Source organism: Prosopis cineraria, unplaced genomic scaffold, assembly GCF_029017545.1.
Source record: "Prosopis cineraria cultivar Desert tree isolate PC_DT_omini unplaced genomic scaffold, ASM2901754v1 PC8, whole genome shotgun sequence".
NCBI lineage: Eukaryota > Viridiplantae > Streptophyta > Magnoliopsida > Fabales > Fabaceae > Prosopis > Prosopis cineraria.
In genome coordinates, this window is record NW_026555339.1 from 14,531,600 (window position 1) to 14,550,545 (window position 18,946).

The following is an 18,946-nucleotide window of genomic DNA, read 5'->3' on the forward strand; positions in this document are numbered from 1 at the left end:
CCCAAGTTAGTTAGTCTTAGAATAGAATGGATTTGATATGTATGCAGATTTTTTGTAGGTTTTTTTCCCTTTGGCCAAAAAATTTTTGGTTTTTTTTTAGGATTATCTGTAGTTTATTTTTTCTAGTGTTTGGTAGGGGTTTTTTTTTTTTTTTTGGTAGGTTTAGAAATTAGGTTTTTGTGGAAAGCTTTCTTACTCGAGAGTGAGGAAAGATTAGGATTTATTTAGGAAAAATTGAGTGGCCAAGAGAAGTAAAATTTCTTATATTGGAAATGATATATTTTTAATGGCGAAAATTAAGTTGTTGGTTCTCATAATTTACACCAATTTTCAATCAAGCTTATATAATTTAAAAAATTTTTAATCCATCCCTAATATTATATTTGATTGCAAAAAGTCCAATTTTATATTTTCATCGGTTAGAAATTTAATCCGTAAGTTGATGAAGGTTAAGGGTGTTAGCTAATATGGCAAGTCAAATATAATGCTATTTTATATTTGGTGAAATGTTTTATAACACTTGATAAGATTAAAATTAATTCATTTAACCCAAAAAAAAAAAATCTTTCCTAAAAACATGAAATGTTCATATAAATTTTACTAGATTAATAAAAAAGAAACAATTTCAATGTTACCTTCATTATTTGGCTTACAAGAGCATGAAATTGTAGCAGTAAGGATGAAGATATTAAAATAGATGTGTTCATTTTACCAAAAAAAAATAAAATAAAAAAAATGGATGTGTTCATATAAAAAAATATGGTAATGATCATACATGGAAGAGATCAATGGATACACTAATTAGGAAGGGTAAGGGATAACCTCATAAAAAAAAAAAAAAAAGGAAACCGAATAAATTCATGAACCGAAACTTTTTGTTGTTTTTTAATAGGGCCATGTCATATTTTCAAGTTCAAAAAATGTTTATAAAATTTATACATTACTCATCAATAAAATCTGTGTTGGCAATAGGATTTAATCCCACCAATAGAACTTCTAGTTGATGATTTATAAGAAAAGTTGTTTTACTCAACCCAACCCAACTATTATTGGTAAAATTTTGATTTTAATATTATATATATATATATAACCTTTACTTTTATTTTTTGTGAACTCTAGGGTTAACTTGAATTTCCGTTGTAATTCTTAAATGAAGCTCATTAGTTTTTTTTTTTTTGGGCCACATGAAGCTCGATCGTCATTTCTAGTTTTTTTTGTAATTTTAAAATAAAAACAAAATAAATTAATCACTGGCCATGTGGGAAAAAAAATACCGATTAGATTTGTGCTGGACAACATATCACTGATCTGGCAATAATTACTACTTTTCCAAAAGTAATAATTACAATTTTCTCTTGGGATTCTACAAATTGTAAAAATCATGACAGCCATAGACGACATCAATTGGATCTATGCACGTTGCGTCGGTAGTTTCATCACACTTCTGTTTTATCAATGCATGAAAAAATAAAATGCATGAATTCAAACAAACCACAATAATCAAATAGATTTATCTGACACCATTAATAATTCAAATATAATTTAGGGTAAAAGAAATACTCCAATTCAAGACACCTTCAGAGATATTTTATCATCTCAAAATACATGATAATTTTATAATTTAATAAAAATAAAATTTTATTAATAATATTTTTTTAATATTATCCTTCAAGTAAAAATAGAAATTGAAATGATTGTAATGTCATGATTAAATATGGAAGGATACTTTAAGAAGTTTACAGGTTTATTTTTTAAAAAATAAATTTGTAAAGATAATTATAATGCTTTGGGTATATATAATCTTATCTTATTGCTTTATAATTTGGGATGAAATAATTGTACAAACACTGATTTCAATTTTAAATTCAGTCACTATATTTTATTTTACTTTAATCAAGTTTTTATAATTTAATTCATTAAATATTTTAATCCGATTAAAATTCTTTAACTTTTCTCTTAAGAGCATTTGTATTTTCAAGAAAAGATTATATAACTTCATAACATACTTTTGACCATCATATATAACTTTACAATTAAGTAAATAATTTTTATAACTCAATTTATTAGGCTATATCTTTTAAATTTTCGATACATAAAGAATTTTCATAAAAATGTGAACATTGTATTAAATCACTTTTTTTTTAAAATTTTTGGTCAAAAGTATTAAATCAAATTTTTTTATAAACTTCAAAAACAAAATAATTTCTTTTGAGAAAGTTAATTATTTATTACTAATTTTAACCTTCAAGGATTAACATATCTAATTAATCAAACTGCTTGATTAAAACAAAATAAATTATAATCTAACTTAAAATTGAAGAAAAATTATAAGGAGCTGGGGATTAAATTTTCTAAAACAAATCAAATAGTATTCAAGTTTTTCCCCGTCATGGCTACAGGATAACATAAACAAACTAAAAGGGGTATAGGTACCAAGAAAAGCAACTTCTGGGTTTATTCCATGCCCTACACAGACAAAAACGTTAGAGCATGAACACAAATAAACCATTATAATCAAATAAATCATATCCAACACCATTAAAAATTCAAGTAGAAATCGGAGTAAGAAATATAATTTGTACAGAAAATGATTTCCTTCATCAATATCAAACAGTATTCCAATTTTTCCCCAAGGGTAGCTACAAGATGTCTGCCTAATAGACTAATATAATGACAAATAAACAAATTTTGGAGCATATACAGAAATATATATATATATATATATATAAGAAGATAAAAGTAACTTCTGGGTTATTCTAGGACCTATGCAAGCATCAGATCAGTCAATACATATCGTACAAACCAAGTGCCGGTTCATGAATTTGAATGAACTGGGATCTACTTTACATCAGCCTCGGTGGAATCCATACTCTGATTCAAGTAATTCTGTATCAGATATTCATTGGAATCAGAAGCACCTGACAACAAAAATAGCACCTCAGAGTATGTATAATAGAGGCAAATCTTACATGCATACATACACATATATGCATTGATACAAGTATCTGATGCAAACATATATATATATATATACACATGTATACTCTTTGATTTATATTATAAAACATCTCTAATTACCTTATTGGAAATAAGAAAATGTGGTTAAGTTGTTAACTTTGTCTAAATTTAATAAACTTCTAATTTTACCCTAATTTAAATTAATTTTTTAAAATTTCCATTACATTATCTCTTATAGTTAATGAATTTAAATAAAGGAAATACAGAAAAAAAAAGAGTAATTAATGCCCTATCAAATGCCTTATGTTAAAAATTAAAGAATCCTTTTAGACCCTATAATAACAGCCAGATGTCTTTTCTGCATTGTGCCTGCTAGTTTGATCCATCTAGGTCTAGCAGAATACCACCCAACACCCAAATCAGACGTCTAACAAAAGAAAAGCGACTTGAAAACTTTTGATGGTTCTCTGACCTCATTCAGCATTGTGAGTCTGGTCGTGCTCAATAAACTCTAGCGCGTCTTCCTTGGACACGAGATTGACACGGCTGACCCTGTTCTTATGTGTCACTCCATATATCTGGTCAGCCACTTTCACAAGCTCTGGTCGGAATGTTGTTGTAATAAATTGAGTGTTAGCAAGGTCAGCCAAGCGTCGAATCATATCTGCTCAAGTTAAGAAATCCAAAAGGCACAATAGGAATATAAGATGCGAGAACCGAAATGCTGCTAAAAATATAGTAGAAGGCCCTACTTGTCTCTAATGCAATGTGTTATATAAATTCTTCAAGTATCAGTGTCAGCTCACAACTCAATGAATTTAATTCCAATCACTTTTCCATTTGAAATTGAACTTATCTTTAATTTACAAGTTTACTAATATAGATAAACCCACAGCCTTCATGACTTTCATGAACCAACAAAAGCTTGATTGGAAATAAATGTCAAACCCTAACCCAAAAAAAAAAAAAAAAATTATTAGCATGCAAAACACCTTTAAGGCGATTCCAGAGTCAAGAACCGCTATAATGTAGGTTAAAGAAATGGAGAAAACTTAAATGGATAAGGTACATTGATCCAGCTACATTAGAACTAGTCAATTTTAAATTTTAAAATTAAAATTAACATACCAATAATTAGTGCCAGGATAGGTGGTGTTCAAAAAAAAAAAAATTCCACCTATTATAATCTATCTATATATAATATAAAAATTCTATTAAGTCGCACTATTTATGAACCATGACTAGCTAGGCTAATTTCTCAAAACTCGGTGCAACACATAGGACCTTCACTAGTTTGATTGGAAAATGATACCTTAAATTTCTTAAATAAAATCACAACCCTAGAGGCCTTAATTATGAATCCTAAATAACAACTCAACCTAAAAGCTGAAACAGATAAAGAAGGGAGAGCCAAAGAAAATACTACAAAATTGTTGGCATGGAGTGTGAACAAAGCACAAAACAACCATTTCGGCCAAATATAACATTAGGGAGTAAGTAGTGAACTCTGGAGACTATGTCCAAGGGCACAATGTAATATGGCATTATATATTTAGATGTTTGATCATAACTTATGGAATTTGCAAAAAAGACAATGCAAAGCACTTATTTGACCTGAAGATAGTATACAATTTTAAAAAAAGGATACTTCCAACTGCAGTTCGGTACTGTGGATCCAGTGCTGCATCTATCTCATCAAAAAGATAGAAAGGAGCTGGATCACATCGCTGTATGGCAAAGATAAGCGTAAGGGCAACAACAGTTTTTTGACCCCCCGACAGCTGCTTCATAGATTGTGTCTCTCCTTGTCCAGTGAAAGAAACCTGTAATGCAAAAGATTGTCCATGATTATCAGAAGAAATGTTTGGAGTGATGCCCGACAAACTCCAACTAACAGACATCACGCTCCACATGAAAAAGGGGCAGGGGATGTAGACATGCATGCCTCGCAATCATATAATGGATCAGGACACATCTGTTTAGTTGGGCGATGATGTTTGCTTTGTCGAATGTAGATTTTTCCTTTTGCTAGGTTTGCCAAGAAATGAATGTAACTCCAATGGAAACCTGATTACATATGTATTGCCTATGTAAAAGAAAGGTGTTAAAGCTCAGAGAGGAGACAAAATGACCTGGCCCCATTTCTTACTAATAGCATCAAGAGCCTCATTGGGCCTCCTCTTAAGATTAGCTTGGCACAGGACAGTGTTGGGCTCATAAAACTCCAATCTGAATTCCAACCGGAAACTGTTGAAAGTCCTATGATACTAGAAATTTTAATATTTAATATCTAGGATTTAATACTCAATATGTAGTATTTTATTTTATCATTATTTATCCATTTGGTACTTTATCTAGTTTTTAATCATCTTATCTACTAGAGTTATTGGATTGATTTAACCTAGATTTATTAGAGCTAGAAGGGCAGGTTTTTTGCCTCAAAACTCTATTTATACCCCTGATTCTGAATAAAATTACACGAATTGCTGAGAAAAAGACAAAAACTCAGTCATTTTCATCAGAAACGAAGATAAATTAGCTATAAATAGTGATACATCGCAACAGCATATCTTTCACCGAGACTCTACAACAAAAGCAGAAGCATTCTGATAAAGAGGAAAGCATAAACGATTCAGCAAGAAGCCAAGCATGCACTTGCCTTTACTTTCACTCCAATATATTTTTCCACTCTCCCCTCTGGATCAGCTTCACGAGGACCATCCTCGTCTTCATCATCAGCAACAGGATCACCATCCTGTTGAAAAGAAATCAGAATGCGCAAACACCAACCAGAATAGAGGAAAAAATTTACACATAACTTATCCCAAAAATGAAGCAATACAAGCATAATCAAGCACCACAATATCATACATGAAAACCTACAAACGGAATCACTTTGACATTTAAGAAAATGTTAACATTATTATGAAGCACAAGACATACAGCACCATGTTCCCCTCCAAAATCCTAAGAACTCAATGTAGAAGCTATTAAGCAAAAGATATTGATTAATCATTACAAACCTTCTTCTTCATCATAACAAGATGACCATGGCCACCTTGCACAAGTTCAGAAAAGACTTCTCGAAAGTGCCTTGCAACACCTTTGAAAGTTCGTTCTATGGATTCATCCTTCCGTTGATCTAGAACTGATATTAATTCTCTAATTTTCTGCAAGTATTCAATGACAGAAATCAACTGAGTTAGTGTTGCTGGATAAATTATTATCACAGGATAAGGTGAGAGAGGAAAAGGCCCCACAGGCTAGATCAAGCTCAATATCAGAATACATTAAAACTGCAATATGCATCAGCAGACGACACTCCAGAAAACAAATAATGCAAAGTAAATAGATAGAACATATATAGGTGTTGTTAAGAAGACAAAATTCAGTGATGCAGAAAAGAAGCAATGTCAGATGCCAAGAATAAACAATCGTTTCAAATGCTGGAGATAATAAATTCTGCATCCAACAATGGATGCCAGGCAATATATATGCTCAACTATCAATGGAATTTCCTGAGAAACAGAACAGAAAATAAATACCTCATCTCCTGCATCTAGTTCAGCTTGTCTTTTCTGAAGTTCTTCTCGCTGTTCTGTGAAGTTTATGTATTGATCAAGTGCTTTTTTGTTCACGTGACTGAACTGCTGCAACTGCTCATTGCACCTGTGCAGCATCTTGTGCAGCTCTTTGATGTTTCGCCGCTTGTACCTATACATTTCAATACAGGAGGAAAAGAATAAAATGCTTTTGTTAGAGAAATTCAACATATACAGGTCATGACATATTGCACAATACAAGAAGCTTTAGAGTATTAACAGTTTCCCATTCCTTGGTAATAACCCACTAAAGGAAATTAATTGAACCGATAAGGCAATGAACTTTAGTAGCATAAAGCTACAGGGTAAATCATGTTGGCACTGTCCAAGCAAGAAAGGGAAATAACCATGCGTTTCAGACTCTGCAATAAGATGTTTGCTGTCAGTTTCATGAATACAAGGCATTTCAGCACAACTCGAAAATTTTGGCATGCCATATTGAAATCCTTGGAATCAGACAGAAGAATCATATTATAAAGATAAGCAAGTCTGTAGCTATGGCATTGAATGTTTAACAAGTAGTAGGTGCGAAACTTTAAGTAGCTTCTGACAAATCATTCTAGAAAAGAACTTCAGCTTTGCCTTTTGAGATGAAATGCAGCTAATTAAGGATAGTCCCCCAGAAAATATTTAGTTGGAGACTCTGCTATGTTATGGAACAGTCATCTCTTTTGGTTTTTCTAGATAATACTTTTGGGTTGCCTAACCCTCAAAATTCCTCTTGCAACCAAAAAGACCAAAAAAAGAAATGGGGAAAAATAAGAAACTATATGAGAAGACTTACGTCTCAAAAGCATCTGATGACAATGGGCCCAGTTCCCTGATTTTCTTGGTACATTCATCTTCTTTAGCAGAATATATATTTTTTTTGCTCAGCAATTGCTCTAATTCTTTAGCTTCTTCTTGAAGTTTCCTTCATAATCATCCTCCAAAGCCTGCAGCCATAAGTAATCATTAAAGGACCAGCCACAATCACCACCACCAAACAATTTAGGAGAGGCGCTACCTTCAATTTATTCATTTCATCTTTAATCTTTTTACTTTGCTTCATTCGATCATTTATACTATCAGAAACTCCTGGGGAAGATAACTTGGTCAGAAGGAATCAAGGAAATATAAATCGTACTTCAAGATATAAATAAGAGACAAAAGTGATTGAAGGCCTCACTTCTTAGCTGCTGTGTCGCATCTTCAACCAGTAGTCTAGCATCATTAAGTTCCTGTCCCTTCAATTCAGCATCAACAACCAGGGAGTCAGCTTCCACAGATGATATTACAGCCTCCAACTCTTGCTTCCTTCTCCTAAGGTTAGTTGTCAGATTAGTTTCCAGCTCTGCTTTTCTTGCTTCAGTCTGCAAAGTTGAAGTTAATATAGGACCAAGGACCACTAAAAAATTTCAAGCACCCGGAGGATTCAAACATTAACCTCAACACGATCACTCTTGCAAGCAACAAGCTTCTCTTTAAGTTCTTTGATTTCAGGATTCAAATCTGACAAGAGCTTCTTTTCCTCAGGTGTCAAGTGATCAATGAGCTCTGTGCCCATCTCGGCCCTTTTCATTCCCATGCTAGCTCTAAGCTGATCAATTTGATTCTGGACATCTACAAGTGACTTCTCCTACAAGCAATTAAGGCGAAGCTAAAAAAACAACTTGAAAAGCATTCCACAAGCATTGATAAACATAAGAGAAGATATAGGTATAAATATTCTAGAACTGTAGTAACACCTTATTTTCAAGTGCTTTAGAAACTAGCTGCTTCTGCTTTTTAGCATTAGCAATGTCCTGCTTAAGCTGATCCAGTTCTGATTTATCATGAGCCCGCTTAGCATCAAACTTCTGCTGCTCAGCAACAAGTTCAGTGATTTTCTGGTCTATCTGTAAGATTTAGTTCAGCAGAAACAACACTGATGGAAATCCCCTCTTGATATTGTCATCAGAAATGCCATTCACAAGAACTAACGTATAGATTAAATTTCACATACTCTGATAAATAGCTAATAACGGTACTGTCTCCTATCATAATAACAAAGCTAAATTGATCCATCAATCAATAAAGCAAAAAAGGGGACAACATAAATCATAGCTAATAAGCAGAGACATGAATCATTAGACTTCAGTGAAGGCTTCTGGTACCCCAACAAAGTGCTATAAAACACATTATATCAGTAAAATGAAATCCCAGTAAAGCTTCTCAATGTTAATTTCAGCTGTCACGTCAATTTCAAAAGAATTTTAGATTGTTATGGAGCAATGCCACTTATCAATTTTAAATGTTGTTTTCAAGAAAGTGATATCAACATGACCGAAGCCAAAATAAGTATCAAAAGGACCATAAATTAAATCTACACCAGGAAGAACACAACAATAACAAGCCTTATCCCACTAGATGGGGTGCATTAGGAAGAATAGCATCATAATTTTTTTTCCCCAAGACTCATCAATTTGCCCAGAGTCATCTAAACATCCCAACAAATACACGACACCACATCAAAACAAAAACATAAATAATAAAATCAAAATGAGAGAGACATCAAAGAAAGGTCATTCTGTATTTAACTCATGCAATCAGGTCAAAATATGGATTCAAATTTCTTCTAGTTTTTTTCATCAGTACGTTCTATATAGGCTTCTTATGCTCTCATTATAATTTGTGAGTACAATAAAGAAAGTTTAGTTTAATAAAAGATATATATCATAAACATGAAAGGATATCTTGAAGCTCAATTCTAACTTTCTCTAATTCCTCTCCTTCATGTGAATAGAGTCTGCATTCTGCTTAATAATATTCATAAGCTTCAATTTTGATCGCCTATGATCGTAAAATCCACCAGTCATACTACCTTTCTTGCTCACTTGATCACCTGAAGTAGGATAACCAACAACTTGTTAAGGTAAAAACAAGGTAAAATAACGAAGACAGGCCTTTTTAGGAGTTTAAACCCAACCTTCCAATGTTATGCAGTCCAGACCATCAGTACGAGCAACTCTTGATGCCACATCAAGATTTTTGCAGATAACTGTTCTTGCAAATACCTAGGAGAAATGTTGGAAGCAATGTCAAGGGAGATCTAACAACCAACATAGTCATATGGAGGCAACTGCATAATTAACTAAACAACAACAGTATACACAAATGTCCAATTCAAATTAAGGATACTAATTATTCCAAGAATTGAACAAGAAAAAGGCAAAGGAATAACACAAATTCAAGTACGAATGCAGCATATTTAGCACCACAAAAGCATGAAAAACGTAAAGATGCAAAAGCCTCTGAAGTGTATTGAAACGAGAAACATGCTGAAACAGTTTGACTACATAAATTGAATGTTCAACACAGCTTCCTCAAGTTACATTTAAAAAACAGACCAAGACCAGGGGCATCAACCAGATAGAATCTAAATAGAAGTATTGATGTTTAAAAAAGAAACAGTATTTTTAATGAAGCTAACCTGACTGAATGCTGAAGTATAGTCATGTTTAAAATTTAATTTCTTTAGAAGCGGTATCACATCAGAACTTGGAGGATAATTGATGTTTGGAGCCTTCACTCGATTAAGTGGAATAAAAGTAACACGCCCACCTTTCTGAGAATTAAGATGTCTAATTATCTGGGTTGACGTGTCATCAGTTTCAACAACCACATGAAACAAGCTGTTCAAGCAAGGATGGTAAATGGAAACATCAAAAAAGATGTAAAAAGAAGGCCAAAAAAAACAAGGTGTACAACAATCTGAAACCAGGAAAGATATGATGGCAAGAACAATTACAAGATCAATGAATAAAAAAGTAGAAGCAAACTTTCAATCCTGATCCCCAATTTTTCTACTGGGTGAAGCCAATATATTCACGTACCAGGAACAAAAATTAGGAGAATTGTCACTCACCTGTTTCCTGCAGTAACTTCAACTGCAGTGAAAAATTTTTCATCACAGTTCAACAACTCAATGATTGGACCATGAACTCCTGAAATTTTATACTCTTTGCAGATTTTCCGAACTGAATTCAACCCTCTTCTCACATCCTGAGGATTAAAAGAAATTTTCAATTTTGAGAACAAAAAATAACCATTTACCATGAATAAATCCATTTACACTACTATGACAGATCAACTATGAACTAGACAAAAGACAGTTTGTCAACAACTATCTCCAGAAACTAAACACTCTCAGGCGCTCAGTATTAGATGGAAAGGGTAGAGATGGAGACAGATGGAAATATCATGCATAAGTATAAGGACTCTGTCTCACTTCAAAAGTTCTGCCACGCCAATGAAATTTTATCTTTCATCATTTGAGTTTTAGAATGCTCCTGATATGAGTGAGATCACTATAATCAAGAACTAAACAGTTCCCATATATGCATGTCTAACAGAAAGTTGTGATAACATGCTCAAGTCAGTGTATTCAAGTAAGTGGTGATTTATTTATTCTAAGAATGTTGAGTGAATGGTATAGATTTAAACCTATTCAGGAGGGTATCTATATCATGAAAGATGCTATCTAGTCAGAAAATAACATGAACATGTCACGTCAGAGGCTTTGAGCAACTTGGATTCAGGTTTCTCCAATGAACTCCTCAGTCAAGCGATATATAGTCTAGGTTACTTATTCAACATTTCGATCTAAACTTGCAAAATGCTAAACAATAGAATACAGAAATAAGATGCTAAAATAAGGTTAAAAGATAGATTACTCCAGGAATCGCATGATCAAGGCTCTTTTCAGCCTTCTCAACTTCTGCTTTCAACTTGTCAATTGCAGAAGTAAGTCCATTCTCTCTGGCCCACAAAGACCTACAATACCTCAAATCATAAGAACTAGATTCTGGAGTCTGAACTGAGTAAAATTGTATTATAGAACATACTTCCGCTCATCATGCAACTTGTCTCTTTGTACTCTGTGATGATTAAAGCCATCACGTGATTCAGCAATGAGGGACTCCAAAGTTGTAATTTCTGATTTACGACTCTCAATGTATTCATCACAATTATGTAGTTCGCCATTTAGCCTATCAATTTCTTCTCTAAGTTTTTGCTCCTGTTTTGCCGGGAAAAAAAGGAGGGGGGTGGAGCAAGAAAGGTGACAGCCAATCAAGAGACGTATGAAGAAGTAAACCAATTTGAGAAGAAATAAATTATTTATCGAACTTATGCAGAAACAAATAATAAAAAATGTGTATTTAGCAGAGCATAAGATACTAATTATTAAGTATTAACATAAGAAAATACTAAAAGAAATATAGAAAGCAATGCTAAGGATCATTTAATACATCTGGGTTTAAGAGGAGAGAGCAAAATTAATTTAAACACAACAGAATAAACAAATGTAAAAACTAAGGTACAATCCCTTCCTACTTTTACTCTTCTACTAAAAAGGCAGTAGTAGAGTCTTCCTTAAATATATGCTTAGATGATGTACAAAGATAGCAGCAAGCTTTTGCTTATATGATCTCTTTAACTGTATGTTTCAATTTTAAATATTTTAATTTCTTCCAAGTGAATATCTTACCTGCTAGATTATTCCTTCATTCTCTTACAATCTTTCTTTCACCAAAACATATTAAAAGAATTTCAAACAACAAACAGAGAATGATTTTGTTATCACCCCAGAAATTGATAGAAAAAGAAAGATTAATGCCCAAGACTAAGATGATCGCTTTATGTATCAAAATAGTCTATTCAAGTGTCCATTAAAATATTAGAAACATTAAATACTCAAACAAATAAATGAACCCATGCCTGCCCCAAGTTTGAAGAAAGCACTCGTTCAAGATCATCAATCTCCTTTTGAAGCCATTTATCACGAGCAGCTTTACTAGAAAACTGAGTTGCACGTCCTTGCTTTTGGTAAAGGATACTCAGCTTCTTCTCACGCTCCATTATTCTGTTTGGGGGGGGGGAAGATTTTCATTAGAAATAAACTTTAGAGTACACCAATGCTTCCATCAATAGGTTAAAAATTTCATTGTATACAAGACCATGTATATACAAATACAAGCAATATGCATGTAATATATTAGGCAGTTAAGATATGCAAGATGCATGTGCATATATGTAAATTAGCATACAGGATAGAAGTAAACGTTAAATGATTGATGCTCCCATCATCATGGACCAGAGGCCCTTAAAGAAATTTGACATAACATGTCATAAATGATAAGAATTTTATATAACAAAAGGGAGACAAAAAAAATACAGGAGAAAATAAATAAATGTACATCACAAAGAGAGTGTTGCAGACAATAAACTGAATTGAAGCATAAAGAAGACAACTGAGACAAGTACAATTACAGCATACCGCTTGGTAATGTCTTTCTCTTGTATGACTTGATTCTCATATAAAGGACTGATTTTGTCAAGCTCATCCATTGAGTCCTGAATTTCTCTCTCAAGTATTTCTAGTTGTCTTACAGCATCTGCCTGAATGCACAAAACGCAGAAATGGATAAGATAGAGAACCATCACATTCAAAAAATTCATAATTTATCATAATAATACTTTGGCTCGGATATTTCCAGAGATCTTCTCTTGTAGGTCTTTTGCATCAAGCTCAAGCTCTGTGTGCTTCTTTAATGCCTCAGTTCTTCTCTTCTCCATAATTTCTTTCTCTTTATTTAAACTTTGAAGTTCTTTTGTGATGTCTTTCAATGTATTTTCTAAATCTCTGGACTTCTCATTTGCATCAAGCACATCATTGTACTTCTTGGTTGATAACTCAGAAACCTTTACTCGAGCTTCTTCTATCTAAAAAATTCAAGCATCAGAAACATGACATTTCACAATTCTAAAAGAGCACAAAAGAAAAGAGAAAGAAAAAAGCATACAACAGTATATTATTAGCATCATGTTTGAGAACATCAATGAAGATCAACAGAAGAAAAAGGTAATTCACTAATAGATTACAAATAATTGCATCCAACATTATTTTATTTGAATTAAACCACAGTACTGAAAACACTGAAAGAACGCTTGTGACCAAATTAGCTAACAAATGAAACTTCCAGATGTCAAGTTATTATCCTAAGTAAGACACGTACAAACAATCAGTATATAAACACAACAGGTAAATTATTACCAGTTGTCAAGGACCATTTCAAGTGAAAAACATAAGCCGTTAAGTAAAGACGAAAGATTAGTTTTATTCAATCTTTAAATACACCCGAGCATAAATGTCCTTTGGGCCTGAAGCATGACGGAAGCACAAGTCCACCATAACTTACACTAAAATTTAATTAAATAATGAAAGGGGGGGTTGAAGGATGAACCCTTGACTATTTGATCATAGGGGCCCAAACATCATGCTTAGGGTCATTCAATACCAAAGCTTAAGCTGTCAGGTAAAGATCCCAGATTGACTTGATTAATATATTCCAATCTTCTATAATCCTTACAACAGGAATTGAATGGCAAGTACAGATTTTCCCCAATTTAAACACAAATAGAGGTTTCCAGGAATTTTGGATAATATATGCCAGTCTAGGATGAAAGTAGTATTGAAACAATAGTAATGGGAAGTAATTGATTAAGCGATTTGACTTCTAGTAACTGTACTAATGCAGCCAAGGTATGCCTTGTCACATAATTGCATGCAAACCACCATATGGCATTTCATTTAAAAAAAATGAAACGGAATTTTACTGAAAAGAAAAGGATAAGCACAATGATGGCCTATGCCATGTCATGACAAATGATACTAATCAGAGCTCAACAACACAACATTAAAACACAAATACATAGACAAGGCACTCAACTTTATGTAACAACATGATTTGATGTGTATATGTTCTCTGAACGAAACAATTGAGGTTAGGATGACGGTCTATACTTAAATATAAAATACACAATTTGCAACATCCGCTTTTCAAAATTTGTCCATAAAAAAATGTTCAAAATTTAACGCGTAAGATCATATCTCATCAAATCACTTAAATTTTTTTGCCATCTTGTTCTCTTGTTCTGTTTCTTGCTAAAAAAATGTAAGGATAGACGTTGGCAGTCACAGCCAAATAGAATAGGTCTGTTAAACATCCAAAACCTATTCTTTCATCATAAGCTCACAGGCTATTTCATCTTCGCATTTCCTCTACCAGAATATATTAACCATTCTTTAGAGAAAAAGGAAATTCAATGGTCTCTCTAGGACCTGGAAGACATAAATTACCAAATTTAGATAAAAGACCATGACTTTATACATTCAACTTATATGCTGAAGAATCCAGGCTTTATCTTAACAATGCCATTCACCCCACCAAAAGCATTCAAGTACATTAATGACACCAATAAAATCCCGATGCAGTTTTCCAAGTCCTCAGAATGAAAACATCTTAAAGAAAACACTAATATTCAAATCTCATCAAATTAATATAAACCAAAAAAGATGCTACAAAAATATCATGCCTCCATGAGAATTAGTTTGAATATTTTGTTTCCATATCTCAACAGATATCAAATTGATTTAGAATAAGCATTAAAACTTATGAACAAAAATGATGTAACTTAACCCAAAATTTCTTACAATTGACAATTTAATTATTAAAGAAAAGAGAAAAATAACAAATAGTGATAGGGGAAGAAAGCAAGTAAGATCAATAAATGCTGTAGTATTTAACAAAGATAACCTCTGCCAGTTTTTGCTGAGCATCTTGAATTTCTTTATTATAAATAGCATATTCTAAGGATTTTCTCTGCTTATCAAGCTGCTGATATTTTCTAAGTTCCTCTTTCTCCTCATCTAGCTCCTTCAGCCTTTCATCTAAATACTGCACCACTTGAATGATCTGCCTTCTTTTATTTCCTGTTTAACAGGAAAACATACATAATCATCAAAAGAATGATTAATAAATATTGAAAATCATTCCCCCAATGAAAGACTTACCAGTTTCCTGCATTATTTTCAAACTTTCACGACGCCTCTCCTCATAAACTCGAGTACCCCCAATTTCCTTCAGTAAATCCAGTCGTTCAGAGTCTTTCATCAAAGTTAGTGATGCTATCTGTGCAAAAGTATGAGAGAACAAATTTACAACTCAAGTCTTCAAAATCTATCAATACAACAATATTCAACTCCATCCCAAGTTTAAACAAAATGCACCCATACCTTTCCTTGCTGTACAACATAGTAAGGATTTGAGCGAGAGAAACCAGCACTTTCAAGTAAATTCATAACTTCAGTTTTCCTGCAGATCATTTATCATGTTTCTTTAGGGCCCAGGGCTTGAATTAGAATCAGAAAGCATAATGTATAATCTACCACTATCTGAAAATAGAATATACGAATAAAGAAAATGCCCTAATTTAAGAATCTAAACTCACGTTATGTGTTTTCCATCTAGAAAATACTCATCCTTTTTCAGACCAATAGTCCGGCGTAAACGCACTTCCTCTTTGTCAACCTGCCCAGAGGTTAGAATATGGGTTAAGATAGTTAAAAGACAAGAATGACATAAATGAATGGGTATAATTTACAATGAGGGGGAATGACACAGGTCCTCCCAAAAATCAATTTAATGAAAGTTAGGTTCCAAAAATTTTTGCTAAAAGATAAGTTACGAATGTTGATTCAGACAGGTGCAAATATGGGAATCTCATGAACCTCATATGCAAATTAGGCATTCAGGTCTCATAGGTTACTTCCAATTGTTTGCAAATAAGAATCCCAAATTTCCAATTATCTAAAACAGCTCATCTTTCAACAAACATTTTTGGGATCCAACTATCATTAAATTGAACTTATAAGACCTAAATGCCATCCCCTTATAATAACATTACAAAATGAAACTGCAAAGTGATTTAAACAAATTAAATCTAAGGAAAATAAAAACCGTCCTAACAATGCCCCCTAATATAAAAAAACATTAGCCTTTAAATGTTACCGGTATACGATTGTCTGAATTATCAAATACAATCTCCACAAATGCAGATAAAACTTGGTGTCCAGCTCCCTCCTGTGTAAAGATAATGGATCACTTAAGCTTAATTGAAATCCTATAAATGATGAGTAATGGTAAAAAAACACAACTTGAAAAAGAGATATGAATCGGATCATACATGGAGTAGTGCATGCCTATCTTCACTGCGTAGGTTATGAAACAGATCGCTCAACACAAAACGAATTGCTAGAAACAAGAGAAAATAAGGAAAGAAAGTTTTCAATCAGAGGTGAGAGATCTAATTTCAGTTACTTCCACCAAAAAAAAAAAATGTCCCCAAAAGAATGGATGAAATGCGAAAGGTGGGGAGTATTCAGCTTACCATGGAAAAAGTTTGTCTTTCCAGATCCATTAGCACCAACTGTAAAGAACTCAATTAGATATTTACTTTACTAATTTATACCATTAATATAAGTCACTAGAAAGGTAAAAGGTGCAAAATGGAAAAAGATATTCGAGAATAATTCTCACATTTAATGATATGTGATGAAGAAAGAAGATGAGATAAAGTACAAGTAATGAAACTGATTAAAAATAAGTGAACAAAGACTCAAGGTTTGCAGAGATCCCCGATGGGAAAGGTGTTACGAAAGCTACAGCGAGGATCCTGAGATTGTGAAGAATATGACAGATATCATTCTAGGGCGTCAAGAAGAGATTCCTCCCAGGGCGTTCCTCATGTTGGTGGACTGTGTGTGATACGATTTACCTGCTTTTTCTCGTACCTAAATTGTTCGATTATCACCTAATAGATTCAAGGACTACAATATTATGCCTAAGAATTGTTTAATAATTATCAGTCATCACTGATATATCTGAATGCTATTTATGGGTGTTTGAATAGTGGACCAATGAAGGGAGGGGGTGGGAACTGGGAAAATGAAATGAAGCATACTACCTTAGGTCCGATTTAGGAGGGGGTGGGAAAAAGAAATGAAGCATACTCCCTTAGGTCCTATTTATAAAGCACTAAAGGGGGGGGTTTGTGATCCTTTTAATAAGAGATGACATTAATTATTTATTACAAGCGTTGCCAAATATATGAGTGTGTGTGTGTCTGTAGAGATACATGCACGCATGTAAAAATAACAAAGATAACTAAAAGGTTCGTTCAAAATTGCCTTAATTTCCTACTTAGTTGAGCTTATCATGACATTTCTCCATCCCATGTCCACATCACGCATCATGAACTATTATCTTGCAACAACAGAGAAAAAACAATTCAAAGGTTTTAGATAGGAACAATACCAACACAGTTAACTTTAGGGCTGAAAGGCTCTGTGGCAACTTGCTCTCTGTAACTCTTAAAGCCTTCAATTATAACCTAGATCAAATGCCCAAGAAAACATCCACAAAAAAAAAATTAGCTACGAATCAGTTTACAATATGAGCCATATAAAGTAGTATGAAAGACCAAAAAATTGACTAAAATGACAAGGTTCAATTCATACAAAAATTCTTCACACCCCTACTAGGTTTGGCCGTGTGCTTATAGCAGCAATTGACACGCAGAACAGTGATTGTGTGCCAGACCTCCCTCTTCAACTAATTCTGACTAATAACAGATAAAGCAAATGCTCCTAATGTAAAACAACAAAACACGGGGAAAATACAGATATGCCACCAAAATGCCATCAAACTACAGTTTCAACCCTGATACATCTGCTTGAGTTTCACTTAGCAAAACCAGAGACTTCTACTCTCTAGTATTGACGCTTACATTACAATTAAACCATGCCACTAAAAGATTTATAAACCCCTGTGTAGACAGATCGTTGAAAAGATGGTCAACAAATTCTTGTCACATCATTTTTATAGTAGGTTGGGGTAGATGCATGAGCAGAACAAGAATTGATTGAGAAAATTGCATGACAAAATATACATAGGACACCTAGAAGAGAGTCCGTCTGTGTAAAATATAAGAAGTGAATCATATTATGTTTTTTAAAACATCAAATTTCAAATCCACTAACTGAAACCACATCAGTGGAAAAAAGAAAATAAACCAAGAATGCATTTCACAGCAAAATTACCTGCTTTATGTGCATCTTGAACTTGAAAGTATCATAACCCAACCTATAGAAGAAGCAATTAAAAAATCCATCAGCACCGTTTTTAAAAAACGCATAAGAAACAATTCAGAGTATCAGGAACCACAGCAACAAGCAAGGTTTGGTGGGATTTAGAAGCTTCCTTGCTGATGAGGAACACTCTCTAACATAGGCGGAACTACAGCACACTCAGTGGGGGCATAATGCCCCCACTGAAATCTTTGAAATATGCAGAGTTGATATAATAGCCCTAAGATTCGAACCTTCTTCACTGCTTGCCGGAAACAACCACGGAAGGTTGACAACGGGGGCCAGCGTCTGACGGAGTGTGAAATGCGTGTTCGTCGACGGAGAGAGATGGCTCCGCTAGACACGCGATAGTGTTCTATTGGGGTTACAATTAATT

General features: G+C 33.4%; 1 protein-coding gene across 1 annotated transcript; it reads right to left on the reverse strand.

Moving 5' to 3' along the window:
- Positions 1-2,538: 2,538 nt before the first annotated feature.
- On the reverse strand, positions 2,539-18,946 carry LOC129318122 (structural maintenance of chromosomes protein 3-like). Its single transcript, XM_054962707.1, is given in 32 exon segments — positions 2,539-2,918; positions 3,431-3,622; positions 4,607-4,781; positions 5,618-5,713; positions 5,982-6,128; positions 6,504-6,672; positions 7,345-7,477; positions 7,480-7,495; positions 7,567-7,637; positions 7,729-7,912; positions 7,987-8,178; positions 8,288-8,466; positions 9,263-9,310; positions 9,313-9,423; positions 9,508-9,595; positions 10,012-10,213; positions 10,447-10,583; positions 11,255-11,354; positions 11,426-11,598; positions 12,300-12,444; positions 12,859-12,980; positions 13,059-13,304; positions 15,179-15,354; positions 15,436-15,553; positions 15,658-15,736; positions 15,873-15,952; positions 16,433-16,504; positions 16,608-16,675; positions 16,812-16,850; positions 17,738-17,813; positions 18,523-18,565; positions 18,804-18,946. Coding segments are annotated over 30 exon segments (3,648 nt in total). The 5' UTR covers positions 18,538-18,565; positions 18,804-18,946; the 3' UTR covers positions 2,539-2,918; position 3,431.